The sequence below is a fragment of the Hetaerina americana genome, unplaced genomic scaffold (assembly GCF_022747635.1).
Source record: "Hetaerina americana unplaced genomic scaffold, ioHetAmer1.1.p SCAF_38, whole genome shotgun sequence".
Taxonomy (NCBI): Eukaryota; Metazoa; Arthropoda; class Insecta; order Odonata; family Calopterygidae; genus Hetaerina; species Hetaerina americana.
The window spans coordinates 1,107,994-1,129,222 of NW_027286963.1; the positions used below are offsets into that span (position 1 = coordinate 1,107,994).

The 21,229-nt window shown below is 36.9% G+C and overlaps 2 protein-coding genes across 4 annotated transcripts in view; one reads left to right on the forward strand and one right to left on the reverse strand.

Moving 5' to 3' along the window:
* ArfGAP3 (ADP-ribosylation factor GTPase activating protein 3) overlaps positions 1-8,964 on the forward strand; it is a 32,515-nt gene extending 23,551 nt beyond the window's left edge. For 2 of the 3 annotated variants that reach the window (XM_071589416.1, XM_071589418.1), the window contains one exon: positions 8,585-8,964. In XM_071589416.1, the coding sequence (XP_071445517.1) occupies positions 8,585-8,602 (18 nt within the window). In that variant the 3' untranslated portion in view covers positions 8,603-8,964. Of the gene's footprint in view, positions 1-1,818; positions 1,848-8,584 lie in introns of all 3 variants that reach the window. The other variant, XM_071589417.1, reaches the window with a different exon arrangement.
* A 144-nt stretch (positions 8,965-9,108) lies between these two features.
* CCT2 (chaperonin containing TCP1 subunit 2) lies at positions 9,109-21,188 on the reverse strand. Its single transcript, XM_071589419.1, has 9 exons — positions 21,103-21,188; positions 20,519-20,828; positions 19,584-19,713; positions 19,280-19,482; positions 17,316-17,544; positions 13,596-13,770; positions 12,317-12,494; positions 10,889-11,092; positions 9,109-9,433 (listed from the first exon to the last, which is right to left on the reverse strand). The coding sequence occupies exons 1-9, from the start codon at positions 21,103-21,105 to the stop codon at positions 9,261-9,263; spliced, it is 1,605 nt and encodes a 534-aa protein (XP_071445520.1). The 5' UTR covers positions 21,106-21,188; the 3' UTR covers positions 9,109-9,260.
* Positions 21,189-21,229: the final 41 nt, after the last annotated feature.

Below are 21,229 nucleotides of genomic sequence, written 5' to 3' on the forward strand. Positions count from 1 at the left end.
GGAAGGTTTTATTTTTGCTTCAACACCTGAGTATCTTCATGGTTCCAATTCATATAAAACAGAAAGATTGTACCTGAATGTTATGAAAACATGAACAAATGTTAAATTTGGTCATTAATTTGGATTTAGTAATTGTCTTCCCATTTTGTGGATTTATTTTGTCTTGAATTTGAGATTATATTGATATTTTAAAGTACAAACTAATGTCTGTAGATAAAACATTTTTTTCCAATAACCGAGAGAAGAAAATTTTTAAAGTCTTTCAATTTTAAAAAATAAGTGGCCTAATTGGCTGGTCTGAATCTAAAACAATGAGCTATTTGCATACTAAACATGTGTATTCATCAAATGATTTCTATTCTCTGTAGATCTCATTCTCTGCATCTTATTGAATTCAAAGGAATCGCATTTCAACCACTGAATGTTTTAATCAAATCAATCTATAAAACAGTGTTTTATTAGGCATTCGTTTCCATTTGTCAATGTAGTTAAGACCTTTGCCTTAAAGTATAAAGAAGTTTCAAGGGAAAATAGAACAGTAGAGATTATCAATATTTTACTGTGTTTACTTTATGTGGAAAACAAAATTTTGTTTTTTCCACAGATTTATTTGTAATGTACAGCGGGTTTCAGTTCGTCAAACCATCCTCAGGTACAAGATAAGATTCAACTTGTGATTACAACATATTAATACATGATTGAGGAAGGGGAAAAAGAGTGAGGAGTACGGTTTCCCCTTCCTCAATCATGTATTAATATGTTGTAATCACAAGTTGAATCTTATCTTGTACCTGAGGATGGTTTGACGAACTGAAACCCGCTGTACATTACAAATAAATCTGTGGAAATGACCAAATTTTGTTTTTCTCATAATGAGGAACTTCCACTACATCTCGCCTGAATCTGTTGAATTTATTAACTTTAAATATTAACCAGATTTACTTAATTTTTTATTGGATTTTTTTTAACAGTTCATTAGGTTTTAAAAAAGAAAACTGAAAAATGTTTGGGGAAATCATAGGTGAAATATTTTTTTCAGCCATTCCAAATGAGGGATTTTTCCAGATTAGGAATTCAAACTACCTGATAACGGCTATATTTGTTTTTTTTAAGGAAATAAAACAGGGATCGCATTGACTTTGCTTTATTTATAAAGGGTAGAGGTGCTTTTGAAGTCTAGGAAGCTAGCCCTTTATTATACTATAAGGTATTCAGTTGAATTCTCCAAATTGCATACATCACCATCTTCTCGTAAACCAAAACCGTTTTTAACTGCAAGCCAAAACATGTTTTGTCAGTCACCGCAGTTGAAGATAAGCAGATCAATGTTGGCATTCGTCCCTATTTCAGCCGTTGAATAGTGTTAAGTTTTTGACCACCCCAATCGTCGTCAAGACATTTTTTTTTGTGTGGCGGTATCTAATTACTGGATCATTGATGATATAAATGTACATATACATAAATTGCATTTGTGAAGTTTTTGTCCTCTTCCATTATCTTATGGGAGGAATATTTTTTTGATGTAATATAAAAAAACTAGAATTTTCTGGAATGAAGTTTGTTTTTTGTGAAAATATTGTTTTAGTGTTTACTTGCTAATTTTTTTTTTTTGGTAATGGCAACCTTTAGTTAATGGAAATTCACACTAAGTGTTTGGCTAATTCTCCTTGTTAACTTCGCTCAGTAATGTTGGTGTACCTAACACTAGTGTTCCATAGCTTTATTTTTTTTCTCTTTTAAGTTATTGTTGAAAAAGCTCTTATTTGATTGCTTCAAGTAATCTTAATCATATTCTATTCACTCACTAACATTGCACAGCGAAAGTGACATAGTGGAATAACTTCAGGGTAAGCTATTGTATTCAATTTGCTAAGAAAAGTGTTTAATTCTCTCTTATAAGTGTTACAAATTGTTAATATATTTTTTTTGTGTGTGTGGCTTTAAACTTCTCTTCGAATCTTTCAGTTTGATGTAAAGTTTGCATGACTGTTAAGGTGCCTGCCCACTCAGTAGCTGTTATGACAGGAAAAGTCCTTTTTGAATCCTCAAAGTCTAATTTGTATCTTTCTCTCTCATTTGCCTTGTGTGTGAATCGTACCCTGCTCACAATTATGCGTTTTGAAAAATTTATCACTCGGGAGGTTATGGAGGCAGTGCTCTTCAAATAATGTTGGATCCAACAAAGGAACACAAATGTAATGATGGCCCCAAAAATCTGTGTGAAACTTCAGTGATAATTTTGACGTGTAGATGGCATCCATTCTGGTCTGGACTTGGGATGTTACACTTAAGGATACATTGCCATGAAGTTGATGGTTGGGGCGCTTTCTTTCAAGCAAGGAGGGGAAACTAGATTGAGAATTGTGACAAAATTAATGGTTTTTCATTCCTGCAAAATAGCAGTTCTATTTCATTGTAGTGGATAGGATTTTAAATGAGGCATTCATTAGATTGATGATGGGTTGTTCGAAGAATGTGATATACAGGGTTTACACGCTTACACCCGGACAAAGTTGAATTTGAATTTCCCACCACGTCGACGAGTTACACTGGAGGTCTGGATTGGCATTCTTGAAAGATGAAGGCATCTAGTAAACAGTCATAACCTCAAAGTGGATGAGATGTTACGAAAAAGTGCGGAGTGCAATCAAAGAGCCACTCTTTTTGTAAGTGTATGCGCTGGGTGTTATATTTCTAATAATAGTTCGATTCTTCGTGTTGTACCCCAGATCAACTGTTTACGATATTGTGGCCTAGTATAATGATTCAGAGAAGTCTGGGGAAGGTTTCTGTAACCAGGCGAGGAAATCTCATTCGAGGAACCGCAGTGCTTGTCCGGATTTAATTGCCGCACCCTGTATGAGGGAGGACGTTTGGCAAGTAAGGTAGGCGGAAGGAAAAAGATAGGTATCTTGAATGGAATGAAGGAAGTATGCAAAATTGAAGAAGGGATTTTTTAGCGTAAAGGTGTCAGGTTTTGTCTCATTAGGAGAGACAAAGATATGTTTCATTGCCCAGTCTGTATCAATCCAACTCCTACCTAATAGTAGTTTAAATAGTTTGATGTAGCCATTCAGAAGGTTGCAATTACCTAAATATTTCAAAAGTATGATTTTTCAATTGGCTGAGGAAAGCCCATTTTAAACAGTCTACTCAGGGCATAATTTGCTGACTATAAGAGTCCAGATAAAATAATTTTAGTTAAATCCTGGAGATGTCTAAGTGACTTGTCCAGTTTTAAGTTTTAGTGTCATTGAAGTGAACTCGGGGAGAAACTAATCAACATCAAAATGAAACAGATTGCAAATTAACCTGCGTAGGAAATGGTCTTTTTTGACCCATAGAACTGTGGATGCCTGAAAAGCTTGATGTAAATATTTTGAATAGCTCAATGAATTTCGTCAAAATCATTGACATTTTGAATTGGAAACAATTACAAGAGACCTATTTTTTTACTTTCAGCATTGTTATTTGAAGCATATACTTACCTTTATGACTCTAATTTTACTAAAATTTAGAGGTGCTGGTAAGAGAGAATAGCACTGATAATTGAGAGTGTTTATTGTGCATAATTAGACAGAAACGTAGTGATATATGAATATCAACAGGTTTTCGTTATATTGTTCAAAAAATACCCAAAAGTGATGGCTGTCTGAGAAGCAAAGGTCAGAACATATCATTGATGACTCCTCTGCAGCTGCCATTGATGACATAATTTAGATTATCTCAAGAGATGTTTTGATTGAATCAACTGCTTCAGATCTAAACAGTGTTATCACTGGTTAATTAATGAAGGATTTTAAATGACCTCAGTTGTTATGAATCTATCTAAGAATCTCTTTCAAGAGTCATAATCACCTTTTACACACATACATGAAAGCAGAACTGTAATACTCATGTTCATCACTTTTTTTAAAAATGCATATCAACTTTTGTACTGCTGAAACTAGTTTTTGTTTTGTCATTTATTGATCGATTTAAAAGTTGGCCCTAATTTTATTGGCGGCAATTGTTTTATTTGGTTTTGGTTTCATATTTCCAAGTTGGATGCTCGATTTATTTTTTCCTGCCTGGTTCATATTCTCAAAAAAATAAAGCATTGGTTGGTTGGTAGTTGTTTCATCTTCATTTATTAAATATTTCTCATGTTGTACATCATGTACAGCATTAATTTCTTAGTCTGTATCACTGTTTTTCCTAAAGTTGCAACATTTTTATTTTTTAGTTTTACTCAATAAAGCTGTAATATGAATTTCAACTCACAAAACCAATTTTCAAAGTGACGACATTTCCTAATTAAGCTAATATTTCTGTATACTGCACTTCAAAACCAAATTGTTTTAGCAAGATAAAAAGCAGTCTCATCAGACTATCTGACAAAACTCCTTCGTTTTACATCTACATAATACCTCGCAAGCCGCCACAAGGGCGTGTGGTGGGGGGTGTTAGGTCACCAACCGTAAAAAGGAACAATACCACATGCAAAACAACAAGGTGGAAAATTACACCCACAGCAGCGCACACACTCATGCAAAAATCCCTTCATCCAAAACTCATGCAAACAAATACTACCTTGATCAAAAATTTCCCGGAATTTATTCAGAAAATTAAAAATACAAGTTTATTCATCTAAATCTATATTGTCCCCTTCAAAGTAATCCCCATCGACTGCAACACACTTATGCCAGCGCTTGATCCAATCCTCGAAACATTTTTTATATTCGGTTTTCGGTATGTCCATCAGTGCTTCCTGCGATTTTTCCATTACTTCCTCTCGGCTGCTAAAACGCGTTCCCCGTAATGGTTTTTTAACTCGATTGAACAGAAAGAAGTCACAGGGAGCCAAATCAGGTGAATTCGGTGGCTGTTGGATGGTATTTGTTGCATTTTTCGTCAAAAAATTACGAATAATGATAGCACTGTGCGATGGTGCGTTATCATGGTGCAAAATCCACGAGTTTTCTGCCCACATTTCTGGTCTCTTTCGGCGAATTGCTTCACGCAAACGTCTCATAACGCCCAAATAATACTCTTTGTTTACTGTCTGGCCTTCTGGCAAAAATTCATGATGCACTACACCGTTGTAATCCATGAAAACCGTCAGCATTGCCTTCTTTTTTGACTGAAAACGACGTGGTTTTTTTGGTCTCGGCTCATTTGGTGAACGCCATTCACTTGCCTGATGTCTGGATTGCGTGTCGTACTCATAAACCCACGTCTCGTCTCCAGTAATGATCCTTTTGATGAATGTGGGATCGGATTCAGCCTCGCAAATCATGTCTTTTGCGACGTCAACACGGTCTCTTTTTTGCATGAAATTGAGGTCTTTTGGCACCAACTTTGCTGCTACACGACGGAAACCCAAATCATTAACCACAATGTCTTGGGCGGATCCATAGGCAATGTTCAAGTCCTCCGCTTTTTCTCTGATGGTTAATTTGCGGTTATTGACCAACATTTCTTTTACTTTATCAATTTTTTCACCGACTTTCGATGTCGATGGTCTGCCACTGCGTTCATCATCTTCGATTGACTCACGACCACTTCTGAACTGCTCGTGCCACTGGTAAACGACCGTTTTTTTTAGAGAATCGTTGCCGAAACACTTTTCCAACATTTCCAACGTCCGTGCGCCACTAAATCCGTTTTTTACGCAAAATGTAATACAAGTTCGTTGTTGCAAATTTAAATCCATTTCTGCAATTGTAAAAAATCGCCAACACACACAGAGATAGATGTACTCTTGGCTACGTAACTTTTGCAAATGTCAAGTTATGACACTAAGATTTAAAGGGAATATCAACAACAGATGTACCAATTTAACAAAAAAAACAGAACTCAAATCGGAACGATGGGAGCGCCACACGGTGGTTATTCCGGGAACTTTTTGATCAAGGTAGTATACCGCAAAACAACACAAACAAAACAAAAACTGCACCCCAGGATGCGGCATGAAATCCATTTAACAATGCGCAAGCCAGGACCAACATGCAAGAATGCGAAACTCCACCACCACATGAACATGCACCATGAAACACTCTACCCCCCAAGGAGACCGTGAAAGGCAGGGAATGCGACCCAACGTTGCAGGTAGCAGGAATTTCGACAAATACCCTGTAATGTGGTGTATTATATTATGTGTTTACAAGGAAATGCTTCAAGTAGTGTATCAGTTAATACAAGTTTCCATTTATCAAACCATCTTCAATGACTAGTGTCACTCTCATCACATTTGACTTAACTCAACTCACTTCTTTTTTCCCAATTTAATGCGCCGAATTTATGTAAAATCCTGAATAATTCATGATACATTTGTATTTTCATATTATTCTGCTAGCCCCTGAAGATAACAGCCATTGTTTTGTACATATAAAGAAAGGTCACAAGTCTTTTATTCGTAATATAATCTCAATCTTTATGCATATTAATCAGATGTTGTACTTTCTTCAAATCCATATTTCTTTTTTTTTAAAGCATTTAAATTTGTCTTTGAGCTTTCTCTTTTGGGCACCATGCAGTTATGGTTGCAATAGGTTTCTTAATGTATTTCTGCTCTAAGAAAAGCATGGGAATGCTTTTTGATTTACCTCTTTTTAAATTTATAATTGCATTAAATAGAATTTTTACTATCGTATGGAATATTCCTTGTCTCCGTGTATATTATGCATGTTTTTTAAAGCATGCACTAAAAAACAAGCAGTTGTTAGTCTTTAAAAATTCCTGAATTTCTATTGATTCCTTTTAAGTTAATTCTAAAGAAACTGTTTGGCATTTGGAAGGATTTCTTAGCTTAATAAATGAGAGTGCAGTAGTTCATAATTCAAGTATTTTAGTACATCACTAACCACAGCAATCAACCCTAAGGTTGGAAATTTAACATAGAAACTGAATTTTTGAGAAGTTTTTACACACAGAATTTCTCAACCATCTATGATTATAATAGATATGTAGAAATATAACATGCCGTTTACTTAAACTTGCCATAATACCAAGCCCTCACTACCCAGTGTGCGAAATTTACACATCATGGCATCAAGAGGGGCCAGTTCCTTATTTCCTGTGCCCCCATCACATTCTCTCACAAGTCTCTCTTTAGATTTTTCTGAAGTGAAATCACTCAGTTGTGGTTCTTATTTAGTTGAATGTTAACTGTATTCAAACTTGTTATGTTGAATTCTAAAAATGCAGAAACTGGCTGACCTTAGGTTCATTTACAATATGAAAATAATTACTGTTGAATCCTTTCAATTCAAAGTCTTACATTATCTGCATTTATAATAGGTAACGAGATAGGTATGAAGACTTAAAGACGTATCAATTGGATTGAGACCTGTTAATACAGGGTGCAGCGTTGAAATCAGGACAAATTTCAATTTGAATTCCCCGCCATATCGTAGTTCCACTGGAGGTCGTGATTGGCATTCTTGAAAGCTATAGGCATCTAGTAAACAGTTTTAACCTCAAAAATTGCCGAGATGTTACGTAAAAGTGCGGAGTACAATCAAAGAGCCACTGTTATCGAAAGTGTTTGCGCTGGGCGTTATATTTCGAAATAGTTCGATTCTTCGTGTTGTACCCAAGATCAACTTTCTACGATATTGTGGCTGAGTATAATGCTTCGGAGAAGTCTGGGGAAGGTTTCGCTGACCTAGCGAGGAAATCTCATTTGAGGAAGCACATGCTTGTCTGGTTTTAAGCGCTGCACCCTGTACATGCTTCCAGTTCTGATCTATAGGTTGCATAGTTTGAGATAGTTGAGGAGGTACCGATGGCCTCCTATAACCTATTGGTGCTCTCTTTGTGTCTTCGCTGCTTTTCGGGATCTTCTCAAGTAATTTTTAGGTCTACTCTTTCCCTTAAACATCAGTTGGAAGGATTAGTTATTTTTTAATGATAACACTAGGACTTGATGCACACATTTTCTCAAGGATACCAGTAGTTATATTGTGTCAGGACTTGAAAGGTTTGAATGCTAATTAGAATAGACATGGAATGAATTTTTTTGTATAATTTTAACTCTGAAAAATACAACCCCTAGTTTTGCCTTTGTAACAATGTTGCATGATATCTTTGGTGCTCTGCAGTGCAAGGTTTTCTGAAATATTTTATCAATACTGAGTCATTGGCATATCATCTTTTTATTTTTTTGCTACACTTTTCAACTTACATGATTTTTTTACAATGGTAAAAAAATATTTTTTTCAAGAATGTTTTGTTGTGACATTCCATTATACCTTGTCTTTTGTTGCACACCTTGTATCAATCAATAATTCATATTTGTCGCATTTTACTCCAATGTAAAATAGCATCCATGTTGATGGATTTCATTTGAATTCTGAAGGATTATTAAGTTCAGCAGGATGTGGTTTTGAGAAAATATATATATATATATATATATATATATATATATATATATATATATATATATATATATATATATATTTTTTAAGTTCAAGGCATAGTTGTGTTTTTTCTACCTCAGGTTCTATTTTTTTCTCGTAAATTATGTATCTGGGTTTAGTGAGAAGTCAAATTCTCAAACTATTACTAATAGTACGTTCTTTTTTTTCATCCCCATATCCAGGATCGCTATAACTATTAACCTAGAAGAACGCCATACAAGCCAAGAAGAGTATGGAGCGAATCCTGGGCTTGACTTCTCATCACACATATTTTGTAATCTACTGATAGATCCACCTTAGCCACGTGCCTTCTTCTTTGATTTTTATTCCTTAGAGAAAAGCAGTCATTCCTCAAAATTGTGTGTATAAACGAGCCTCCTGCCCTCATTCCAGAGGAGAGCCTCATTTCAATGGAGGTGGACTTGTAAAATGGTTTTACATTAAAAGTTGGTTGCAGTCACTGCATTCCAGCTAGTGATCAAAGTAATTTTTTTTTTTTGTGGGTTACCTGTATACATTGGGGAGTGTATAAAAAAAAAAAAGAATAAAACTTTGAAATGTGTTTTTTGCTGTCTAAAGAGAAACAAGTATATATACCAGGAATCGGGAAAGCATTGGCATTTCAAAATGTGTATTGAAGGATATAATAATAATAACAAATACATATTTGTAAAGAAAGTTTAATTTAATAAAGTTGAAATAAACATACAATATGGGCATAAAATGCACGTTAATTTAAAGTGGTTGTTTTTTTTTTTAGGCATCTGTGTGAGGAAGCAGCTTTAAGTGTGTTAAAGCAAATGAAGGAGGCCCCTTTAGTGGTGCGTTGGTTGGTTGTTTGGTCAACAAGTTCTAAAATTAGCAGTGACTGCGGTCAGGGACACGCTTCCTCGGAGCACTCTTGATGATGTCATCCACACGGAGAATCATTTCAGCAGCCTCTGAAGCAGACACCAATACTTGGCGTTTCACCACAAACGACTCTGTAATACCCAGCGTCTTCACACAGCTCACCTCACCAACATCCATGTCTGAAAAATAAGCATACACATTTAGATTACAAGAAGTATAGGAACAGCTGAGAATTCAAGAAATGATTTTTACAAGAAGTATAGGAACAGCTGAGAATTCAAGGGCATGATTTTTACAAGAAGTATAGGAACAGCTGAGAATTCAAGAGGATGATTTTCCAAGAAGTATAGGAACAACTGAGAATTCAAGAAATGATTTTTACAAGAAGTATAGGAACAGCTGAGAATTCAAGATGATTTTTTTCTTGTTTCACCTCTCATAATTCATGGAAATTTCTTCGAATTCGGTAAACAGGCAAAGCACACAACAGTAATTCAAGATTACAGAGAACAGTCAAGTGTTTGCCTGCGTTTTCGCGGCGGTGGTTTGAAGTACTCTGCATTGTTGGGTTTCACCGTGTCGTTGTTTGATTCAGACAACAGGTTCGCCGAAGATGCATTCGGCGTCTTCAGGTCGAGTGTTACCCGTCTTTTTTCTAATTTGAAACTAATTTATTTCTCATTAAGGGAAACCATGACTTAAACCAATTTAGGTATAACCGCCTCATCACTGGGGTAAAGAGATTTTTTGAGAGTTAAATGAAGGACCTTGCGATCAAACAGTGGATACTATATGATTATGCGTTTTTAAACTATGCAAATTGGTCATTACCATCTCAAGAACAAGCACAAATATCTTAAAACTACAATTACTTTGTGCGAAATTCCATACAATAGTCAGAATAATACCCATACATTATCACCAGATGTTCTTAAAAAGAGGGTATGTCCAGGAAAAACCATGACCTATTCCAGATCATTGTACTGATTCCAGCACCTGGACAATTGAAATTACATTCCCCAGGCCATTATGTGCTTAATGGCTGCCGCAAATGAAAACACATTGTAACTCATTGCCATTCTTTGGCTCTATGAATTTCTCAACGCATAAAAATATCAGCTAGTTCATGTCATGCCAATGGACAGTTAGCACCTAAGATTGCACAAAATGAAAACATCTTACTAATCATCTTTTTTCTCCAATGAAAATAATGTGGCATGTTTCAAGTTTAAAACGAGTGTAATTAATTTTTCAATACATCATAGACACACAAGTTTTAACAAGGATTCCTATTAAATCCAAATGCTATCTCCCTAAATTGAAGTACTTGGCTCATATAGAATTTGAATTGGTTTGGGCATTGGTGATGATTTTGTGTATCAAGAACAAGCTTTTTTTTCAAGATTATGGGACAGTAAAACACTTTGTAATAGAGTAAAAATAAGACAAACAAATGTTTGTTAAATGGTTAAAAAAAAAACTATCAACATTATCAGTAAGATACTTTAAAAAAAAAAGCTTTTGTAGAAAAATTTTAACATGGTTTTGAATACAAATGAAGAACAAACACTCCAGGAGACCAACGATTGGGTCACACACATGGAAATGGGAAGGCCATGTGGCATTAATCTCACCTATGCCCATGGTCGTCTTCCCTTGGGTGTGTGCTGCCCTCAGTTCACTCAGCAACTGAGCCGAATCATAACCACCATTATCCGCAATTGCCGTGGGGAGAGTTCGCAGCGCATGTGCAAATGCCTCCATGGCAACTGCCTGCTTGCCTGGCGTCTTGCTCGCTTCCTCCTGGACAGCACATGCCATCAGCATCTCACTGCAGCCTTTGTTTTGGGTAAATGATAAGATTTGCAATCAATCGCAAGACAATGCTTTTTGAAGAACAATTGTCTCGGTAATAGAAAAATTAGGTTGCTACTCATAGATTTCAACCATTACCTTATTGAATATCATGAATTCATAAGGTGTACTGATCGCGTGTGTTGGCAACTTGTGCATGTAACTTTGAAAATTAATTGTCATGGAATAACGAAGGGCCAGAGGCTTCAGTAGATATTTTAGGGATTATGGGAAACATGAATTTTGACACCCAACTAACAACGACACAAAAATATCTTGTTCCACATCAACCTTAACGCTTATCTATAAGAAAGTACAAACTGTTAACCGGAATATTAAAACAATAAAGGAATGCTCATCTGAAACATTACACAAGAAATGCCCAAAAAGGAGTTACACTCAAGCCTTTATGGAAAAACTTACCACTCTTCATTCAAACAGTTATCTCTCATGCACAGAAGGACTTTTAATGAAAACACATTTGATTCCCTTGAATTATACTATTCAGGGAAAGCGAACTACAGTTCCAAAAAGTAAAATAAGGTTTTATATGTGGCAATAATATCAAAAGAGTCCTAATAGAAAACACCATAAAGCTAACATATGGCTTACTTTGGATACAAAAGGAAAGGTGTTCTGGAGTCCTAGGATAGAATTGTCATCCTGACACACAAAATTATAATTAGAAAATCTGTCAAAGATTGAAATGGATTTCACTTGAGGAATTGTCCCACATACCCTATCTACACGTCTGGCTGAATCATCAATCTGAATTCTTATAAAGTCCAAAGGCACAAAAAAAGGAAATTTGATAATTTAGAAACTTGGTTTAGCCAACATTCTGTTACCATACAAGTCCTGTCACCCTAATAATTTAAAAATTTCAGTTAGGTCAATGAAGAAAAGAACTATTTGAACCGATATCTTAATGAATTAAATAAGAAAATATTTTTAGGACTCTGCTATTAATGGACAAACCTCTTTAATCTCAACTATGTGTTTGTATGTGTTACCATACCATGTACAACTGTATATATTTGTACAGTATATATTTCTAAGTTACATATGATTTAAGAGAGGGTTTCAAAATCTACGAATAAGATTAATTATTATTATTATATAGCCAAACCTTTAAGCTAGGGAAAATAAGAAACTCGAATGAACCCAACGCAATACAAGTCTCCCACCAGGGCACCTAGAACACTCACCACCTCCAAATACAGTGCGACTTTCTCGTACAGTAGCAGCAAGCACACAAAGGGCATCATGCAGAGATCGCTCAGCTTCATCAATGATTTGCTGCGTGGCACCGCGTATGACAACCGTGCAGGCCTCTCCCAAGGGCACGCCTCCGAAACGCAAGAGCATGTCTTCGCCAATCATTACCTGTGGGGGAAAAAACAATATTAGACAAGTCGTAGTAGTAGTATTTAGGGTAGGCGACCGACAGCTAAGGTCATTTGCGCCATTACGGGATGGACAGGAGAGGATGAAGGGTGGAGAGAAACCCGGCGTCGGCATTAGACTACTCTTTACGAAAGGCGCCAAGGCGTCAACAGCTTAACGTCCCATCCGACAGACGGCGTACTCACACTCAAAGTGTCCTCTACAAAGCACCTCGAGTAGGGATCGAGATACGTCTGAAAAATATTCAACACCACCGGCATTTGAACCCGCGCCCTCTGGGTGGGATGCCAGTACGCTATCCCCTGCACCATTAGACAAGTCTCAGCTGATACTTGGAAGTAAAAGTGTTAATGAAGGCAAGCAATAACTTCAAATCAGACAAGCACCACAATTGCTTCAAGGAGGACTGCTTTGTTTGGATTGAAAGTATTCAACAAGGCGGCCAATAATTAAGATGGTTTCTTATATCCCATGTATTCCAAAAAATTCGATGAAAATATTATGAAATGAAAGGAAACTTATACATTGGAAACTAATTTTCAATCTTCTAAGAAAACCACTGTTCTGGTTCCATAAAAATTTTAAATTACCCCATTGAATGGGGTAGAAATGTCCATGTAAGATTTAGTAATAAAATAAATGGTTACTAAGACAATAAGCGATTGCCGATGGAAATTGTTTTACCCTCCATCTATGAGCAATTAAAGATAACAACACGGAACATTTTATCGATTTAGATTTTTATTAGATTCCATCATTTTTCTAAGCATTTCTAATTAATTTATTGTCAAATGCATTGACACACTGGTTTTAAGTAATTATTTTTTCGGAATTACCAAATAAGCACACACGGAATTTAAGATACATAACTCAAAATAAGACAGTAAGAGGGTGGTGCAGCATCTCATTTTCCAGGAAGAGATGAGGAAACCAAGAAACCTTTTAACACGTGTAAGATGCACTCCCTTTTCTTTAAGACATCCGATTCCAGAGATGTAAGCTACACATTGGGTAAATGTGATCTATTAAAAAGTTAAAATTTACTCCGAAGATTATTGATAAAATGATTTCTACACAAACCTGCTCGATAACATCACACTTTCCCAGTTTGACCAACTCCGGGTGGTCGAAAGTTGACACGATTTCACCGCCAGTCACCAAAGCAAGCCGCTCAATGCCATCAAAGTCGGCATGCTCAATCGCCATTACATTGGCATCGGCAAATAGTTGCTCTGGGTAATTGTATATGAGTTGTCTGAAAATAAAAACACGGCCAGATTAGACACATCTCACAAGTACACCACGCCTGAATGCTAAGGCAAGGTTTGGTCTCTTGAGAAAAATCAAGACTTAATTGGTTTGATCATTTACGAGGGTCATCCGGAAAGTAGTACCCGTTCGTGCCGCATGAAGTGCTGACGACGCGAGTAGCCGCTGGACGAGGTCAGATAGCTTCAGTGGCTTGTCTGCCTTCTCTGAGCCAAGTTGCGTGACGCTAGCATTGCCTGTGTTGTTTCTGTGATTGTTTACAATGTTTAAAAAAATTGAGAACGCCGCCAGTTGTGAAGTGAGGGCAGTGATTAAATTCCTCAATGCAAGAAACGTTCGCCCATGTGATATTCATCGCCAATTAAAGGAGGTGTATGGAGACAATGTAATGGACGAGTCGTCTGTTCGGCGGTGGTGTCGCAACTTCAACATGGGGAGGGGGAACACACACGACGATGAGCGTTCGGGGAGACCGTCTGTCATTACAGACCAACTGGTGAGCTCAGTTGACGAATTCGTGAGGAACGATCGGCGCGTCACAATTGATGACATCTGTGAGCATTTTCCCAATGTTTCTCGAACAATTGTTCATGAAATTGTTAAACACCATCTGCATTATGCAAAAATTTGTGCAAGATGGGTCCCTCGCGTATCTCAATGAGCTGGCGGCGAAGGACTATGCAGCAGGAATACAGAAACTTGTCACACGTTATGACAAATGCCTTAATTTGCTTGGAGATTATGTTGAGAAGTAGTTTAAAGTATCCTCTTTCAAATAAAATTTTTTATGTTTGTTAATATTTACTTTTGTGTCTTTATTTCACGAACGGGTACTACTTTCCGGATGACCCTCGTATTACTTCTGGAAAATGGGGAGGAGTGCCTCATTTTTTTTATCAAAACCTACCGAGACCAACCTTCAATCCAACAATCAATGCACATCTTGCGACAATTCCACAAGTATCAGAATCCCCAAATGCAATTTTTATAACAAATAAGTTATTGGTCAGGAGTTCCTTTTAAGACATCAAACTTTCAATACATTAAATATATTAACTGTTAGGGGAAAAAACATGTGAGTCCACCATGTTGTCTGGTTAAAACACCAAAATTTTTATCTACCATAATTCATTACAGTTCAATTATTGCTCTGCGTTCTTCATCTGACTTTTCATACTGTTATTTATCAGGGTGAAAGAGAGGAGGAAGTTAAGTGGAAAAATTTCTGAGTTTCACAGGACGCCTCGCTAGCTTAACTGGCTAAAGGACTCGACCTGACATTAAGGGATCTGGCTTAGAATCCCAGTTCAAGGCGAATGAATTTTACACTCTGAAATGGTTTCATTGAAATGCATATATTAGCAGACGATTCCGTTAAAAGTTACTGTTGCAGCATCTCCCATAGTTTCTTTGGAATTAGCTAAGTGGAAGTTTGTAGAAATTGCTCGCAAATAGCATTGGCACCCATGTATTATGGTACCTTTGTTTTTGGGTCTCTGTTGGAATTGTTTTTGATTTTTACTGTTTTCTATCTTCTCCTGTGACTGCAGAGAAAAGATCAGAGAGGCCATGGTAATGTGGTGCCCAGGAAGAATGATGAAAATAAAACTGTCAGATGGAGTAGGTAATGAATGAGTACCTTGAAGAGTGAATAAATAGAGAAGCCTATGAAGGCCACAAACAAGATGAAGAGGGATATTAATTGGACACATCCTGAACCATAACAGTTCCCTGAAGGGCAAAGATGAACTACGAGAAGCAGGCAGTGAAAAGATTCTGATGTCTGGAAATATGAGGGAATGTAGGCAGATTGGAACATGATACATAGTAAACACAGCTGCTAAAGCCAATTCTATGGTTGATAGCTCAGGATTATAGTATCAAACTAAAAACAAATCTCTACTACTAAAAGTGATTCCAAGACTCAAGAGCAAATCACTTTTGGAAAAATTTGCCAAAATATGATAATGCATGCAATCAAACACTTAAAGTAATTCAGGAAATGTACAGTGCATTACTCAATTCCTATTAAAAATTATTCTTACAAGAAAATTACTTATACTTAGGCCTTTGTGTTTTTTTTATTTGTCTTGCTAAGTGTGGTTCTAGAAAAACATGTTGTATGATTACTTTCCTCTGTCACTACAATCCAGAATAAGTATAAATTCGCCAGTTTTTAACATTCCACTTTTCATTGCTTCATCTTTATTTCAGCTTCGATGTATAAACATTTCCAAGAGGTGTTTACACTTTTCTCAACGGCAAATGTCCTTTACATAGTATGCCTACTGCATTCAAACTTTTAAATTGAGGGAGGTGAAGGAGGGAGTTGATGACAGGGACGTTGAGTAAGGATATTAAGAAAAGACTCGTGAAAACTTTGGTATGGAGCGTAGATATATACGGTGCGGAAACGTGGTCATTGAAGAAGTAGGATAGACGTAGACTGGAGGCTTTTGAAATGTGGGTGTGGAGAAGAATGGAGAAGGTGAAATGGACAGAGAAGAAAACAAACGAGGAAGTACTTGGTATGGTGGGCAAAGAGAGGGGTTTGTTGGGAGCAATCCTATGGAGGCAGGAAAATTGGCTGAAGGGGGTATTGACCGGCAGCGGGATGTTGAAGACTGTAATAGAGGGGAGAATGTTAGGCGAACAAGGTAAGGGAAGGAACAGGAAAGGGATGTCTTGGATAGGGGATGAAGGGAGGAAGAAAGTACTCGGAGATGAAGAGGGACCTGATGTAAAGTAGGATGATGGATTTTGTGTTTTATCAGGAGTAATAAAATGTTTGTTTGGTAGTTGTGTCCATCCAAAAACCTACCTTAATCGGTAGATTACCTTAAAAAAAAATCATGGAACGTTGATAAATTCATTGCAACAGATACGAAGGAGTAAGGTTAGTCCAAGTCTATGATAGGAGAAGGAGGGGAGAATCGTACGTATTTGTAAATGGTAAACTGGTACAGGGGCCACAATAAAATGTGATGAATGAAACACAAAATAATAAGAAGTTATCCATTTAAACCATGCCAAAATTCACTAAGTGAATTGACCTTGAGTCCCCTTACTTTATAAGTAGTTGTACCAGCTTATTACCATCTAAAAATTCAATTGCAATAAACCAGGAGACATGGAAGGTGGGGTATTGAGATAGTCCTGGGTGACTTGAGTGTTCTTGCTTCCCACCCATTGCCAAGGGCTTAGGGTTCTAATCCTGGCAGAGGCATAATTTTTCACAGGTAACCTGACAACTACTTGGTGGGCTATTTGGAAAAAATTGCAGTCTTTTGGATAACAAATTTAACTGTGTGAGCCCTTACCACCTTCCATCATTAGTATAAACTAATACCAACACCGGGTTTCTCTCCACCTTTCCTTCATTCCATGTATATCCTACCCTTACCGAATGACCCACCTACCCTCAAGTGCAAATGACCTCTACTGTTGGTTGCCTCTCCTGATAACAACTTACTATTAATATAAATGAAAATTATAGCGACATTCCTGTAGCCATAAACCACGGGAACGTACCTGTTGATGAAGACGTTGATATCGTGCTTAAGAATCTTGGCCACCTTGTCCTTCATCTTCTCCTTCTCCGCTGTTTCCAGTTCGGCAATTTTGGCCATGGAATCCACACGCACTCGAGATCCAAATACCTTGATCTTGTCAGTGTCCATTGGAGTGTTGGCAATCAGAATACGTGCATTCTCCACTCGTTTCGGCTGGTGTATGCCCACCTTCTTGTCGAGCAGGAAACCTTTTTAGAAGTTCAACATCGCAAAAATTTAAGTTAAAGAGGAGGACATGAACCCTCATATGTTCTCTATGCACCAGAGAACCTCAAAAAAAAAAAATAATAATAATAATGAAAAGAAACTATATTTTTACATCTGCATGCAGGCTGTACAAGGCTTTTTCTCCACCAACATGGTATCTTTTGTGTGCAGATATGTTTCGAAACGTGGGTCACAGTAGTCCAGTGGGTAGAGCGTTGGGACTGCTGACCGGAGGATCCCGGGTTCGATTCCTGGGCAAGTCTCTGGGCACTTGCAGCTCTACCCAAGCTATGTCGGCTACCAGATCTTCCTGGGATACCATAACCGGCACAGGGAAAGGAACTGGCCCCCCTACCCTGATGTGTGAATTGTCACACGCCATTTAGGGCTTAGTACTGGGTGATCTCTACCATCACCTACTAAACTGACCTTCGGGTTGATTACTGTGTTTATTGTTATGTTTTGAAACATGAAATCACCTCTGCTGACATCAGTAATCACTACCTTTTTTTAAAAAATTAAAACTTAAAAAACCCTGAACCTTCAATGTAGATTATGAATATTTACGTTCTTGTAAAGGATAAACTATAAACACAATAATCAACCCGAAGGTCGGTTTGGTAGGTGATGGTAGAGTTCACCCTAGTACTAAGCCCCATACGGCGTGTGAAATTCACACATCAGGGTTGGGGGGCCAGTTCCTTTCCCTGTTCCGGTTATGGTTTCCCAGGAAGATCTGGTACCCGAAAAATCACATAGCTTGAGTGGAACTGAGGGTGCCCTGAGAGGTTTCCCCAGGAATCGAACCCAGGCCTTTTAGTCAGTAGACCAACGCCCTACCCCTGGACTACCACGACCCACTTATTCTATATCCTATTCACTTTTAAAATGTAGTTTTAAACTGTACTGATTAAATCAAATGCAAAACTACGACACTACTTTAACATAACGTCTTTATAATAAATACGCATCAACTGCAATTACCTGCCTGCAATAATCTGCCAAAAATGCCAAACAAAGGGGCAATATATTAAAAAGAGTAAATCTGTATGGGCATAATTGTATTTTGGTAATTGAATACATACTTGACTCATTTTCCTTGATACCTAACATATTTTTTTTATCCCTACATCATAAAGAGATTTAATATGAAAAAGTTTTGATACAGTTGTTACTTCATTTGATACCATCAACAAGAAAGGACAATGGTACCTGTTTTGTGATTTTTGTCATAGCAATTATTGGTGTTTCCATAGCAGGCTATCCTTTTCACTATATTTTTGCCATATTTTTTTAATAAAATGGCGACCACGGTAAATACTAGGTAAACATACACCATCCATGTCTAGTTTTTTGATGTTTTTAGATGCATAGCCTGGCAACCCAGAATTTCATGCAGACAGTATTCCAAAAAGTTACACAGTACATGTGAATTACATTGAGACTTCATCATAGAGCAATAGAATTAACAATAGTCTCTGATATTGAGCAGTGACTGCTTTTATGGCATAAGCATATAAAAACTACAGCCAAACCCATTAAAAAAAAGTAAGCATTTCAGCACGTTATACCTTATTAGTTGACATTAAAATCAGTGAAGAAAGAAAAATGAGCAACCAATATGACTCTTGACCCATCAAATATCTGAAATGAACTTTTATTTAAGTGTGATTTTTAATGAAAACACTTCTCAGCACAAGCAGGATAATTGCATACCTTCATCTAAGAATGAGTCTTCCAGGGTTCCACCCTTCTTTTTAATAATTTGGATGGCTGAAAGATTTCCAGATCCCTTTAGCCTCAGTACCGCATCAACTGCCAACTTTGAGAAGTACTCCTTGTGCTGGGACAGAATCTTCGAACTGAGTGTGGTCCTTGCAATATTCATCAAGTCTTCCTTAAACCGTGCCTCATTACCACTGAAATTATTCAAGAGTTCCAAAATGACAATAAATCCATAAGCAATGACAAAATTTCTTCAAAAGAAATCAAGGATTACATTAGCATAATAAAACAATACCTGTTGTCTGATGAAGCTTTAAGAAGAGCTTCCTGGGCAACCTCTGCAGCCCTCCTCCAACCAGCAATAATGATTTGCGGATGGATTTTCTGGTCAATAAGCTTTTCTGCCTCACGAAGCAACTCAGCCGCTGTAAAATAGATACATTAGTCAAATCATATAATTAATTAGACAAGGTGGATAACAAGATTTACTATCAAGGGAGGAGTTTTTTGACAAGAAACAGTTCTAGTCTATGTCTCTTTACATTTGAAACCATTCAGTTAAACGTAAAATATACCAGCAAAGCTATCTTCAGAAGGTGCGGAAGAAATAAGCAAGGGTTTAACTCTGGTTTTTGGTAAAATTGCGTTCCAGTGGGCATATGTATACACAAAAAAACACATTATTGAACAAATAACCTATTAGATAGTGACTAATGCCATGACATTAATGAAATGAGTCATCAGCCTACCGCAGACTATAAACCAACATTAAATAAGTTTTAAAATAAACTTCAGAAGCTACTATTTATCAAGTGCTAATAGAATGTGGATGAGTTGATTGATCACTCGTGACTGTCAGCTGTAGTACATGTAAGGAGTATGTCGTGTTTCAGTATTGTTTCCTCTAAATGTTATACGAGTTCAACTCATATATTCCATTGAAGAGTGAATTTTCGTAACTCTATTTCCTGCATATATGTAAGACTATGTAACATACCCGACCAACGGAACGATAAAATAAATAAATTATTTAATTGAATGATCCCAGGTTCAAGGCCAAAGAAGTACCTCCAAGCTAACTCCTACAACATAATTTTCTGGCAGAAATTTTACTACAATTATCAGAGGAACATGATATGAGGCCTTTCACCATATGTACGGTCTGTACTCAACAGTTTACACGGCAATTTCGTGACATGTTTATAGGTGCTTATTTAAAAAGGGTCTAACCTAAAACTGTAACCGAAGTCGTTCCATCTCCAACTTCATCATCTTGAACCCTGGACATATCAACTAAAATTTTAGCAGCAGGATTGTCCACTCCGATGGCCTTAAGTATAGTTGCACCATCGTTGGTAATTTCTACTTGGCCCTCATTTCGTCCTTGGGCGACTAAAATTTTGTCCATGCCCTTAGGACCTAATGTGCTTTTAACCAAGTCTCCAATAGCAATCGCTCCGATGAAACTCGAAAGTCGGGCTGTCTCTGCCTTTTCCTCTTCTGCTTCATTTTTCAGAATGCGAACAGGATTTAGAGACGTCTGAAATGACAGTTACATATGATATAAATCATGAAAACAAAGAAAAGAATACTACTGAGCTTTTATTTTAAATTACTTAAGCAATTCAATAATTAAGTTGAAGATTAACGCCTTTATAAAGTTTAACAAAAAGATTTCCAATTGGGTGACGAAAAGTACACCTGTCACAATAATACATTAAAAGTCAACAAATTGTACGTCAATCACGAAATAAAGACTTTAAGCACTTCTTGCAGAATGAAATTGATCTTTAAGTAAGAAAATAAAGACAAACCATTTTTTTTTCGAGTCTAGAATCTTCTTTCGGCAGACCACGCTATTTTAACAATTTCTTTAGTTACCCTTTTTCCGGCGTGGAGCTAACTTCAAGAAAATTACAGTAGGTGGTAGCACAGGCGCAA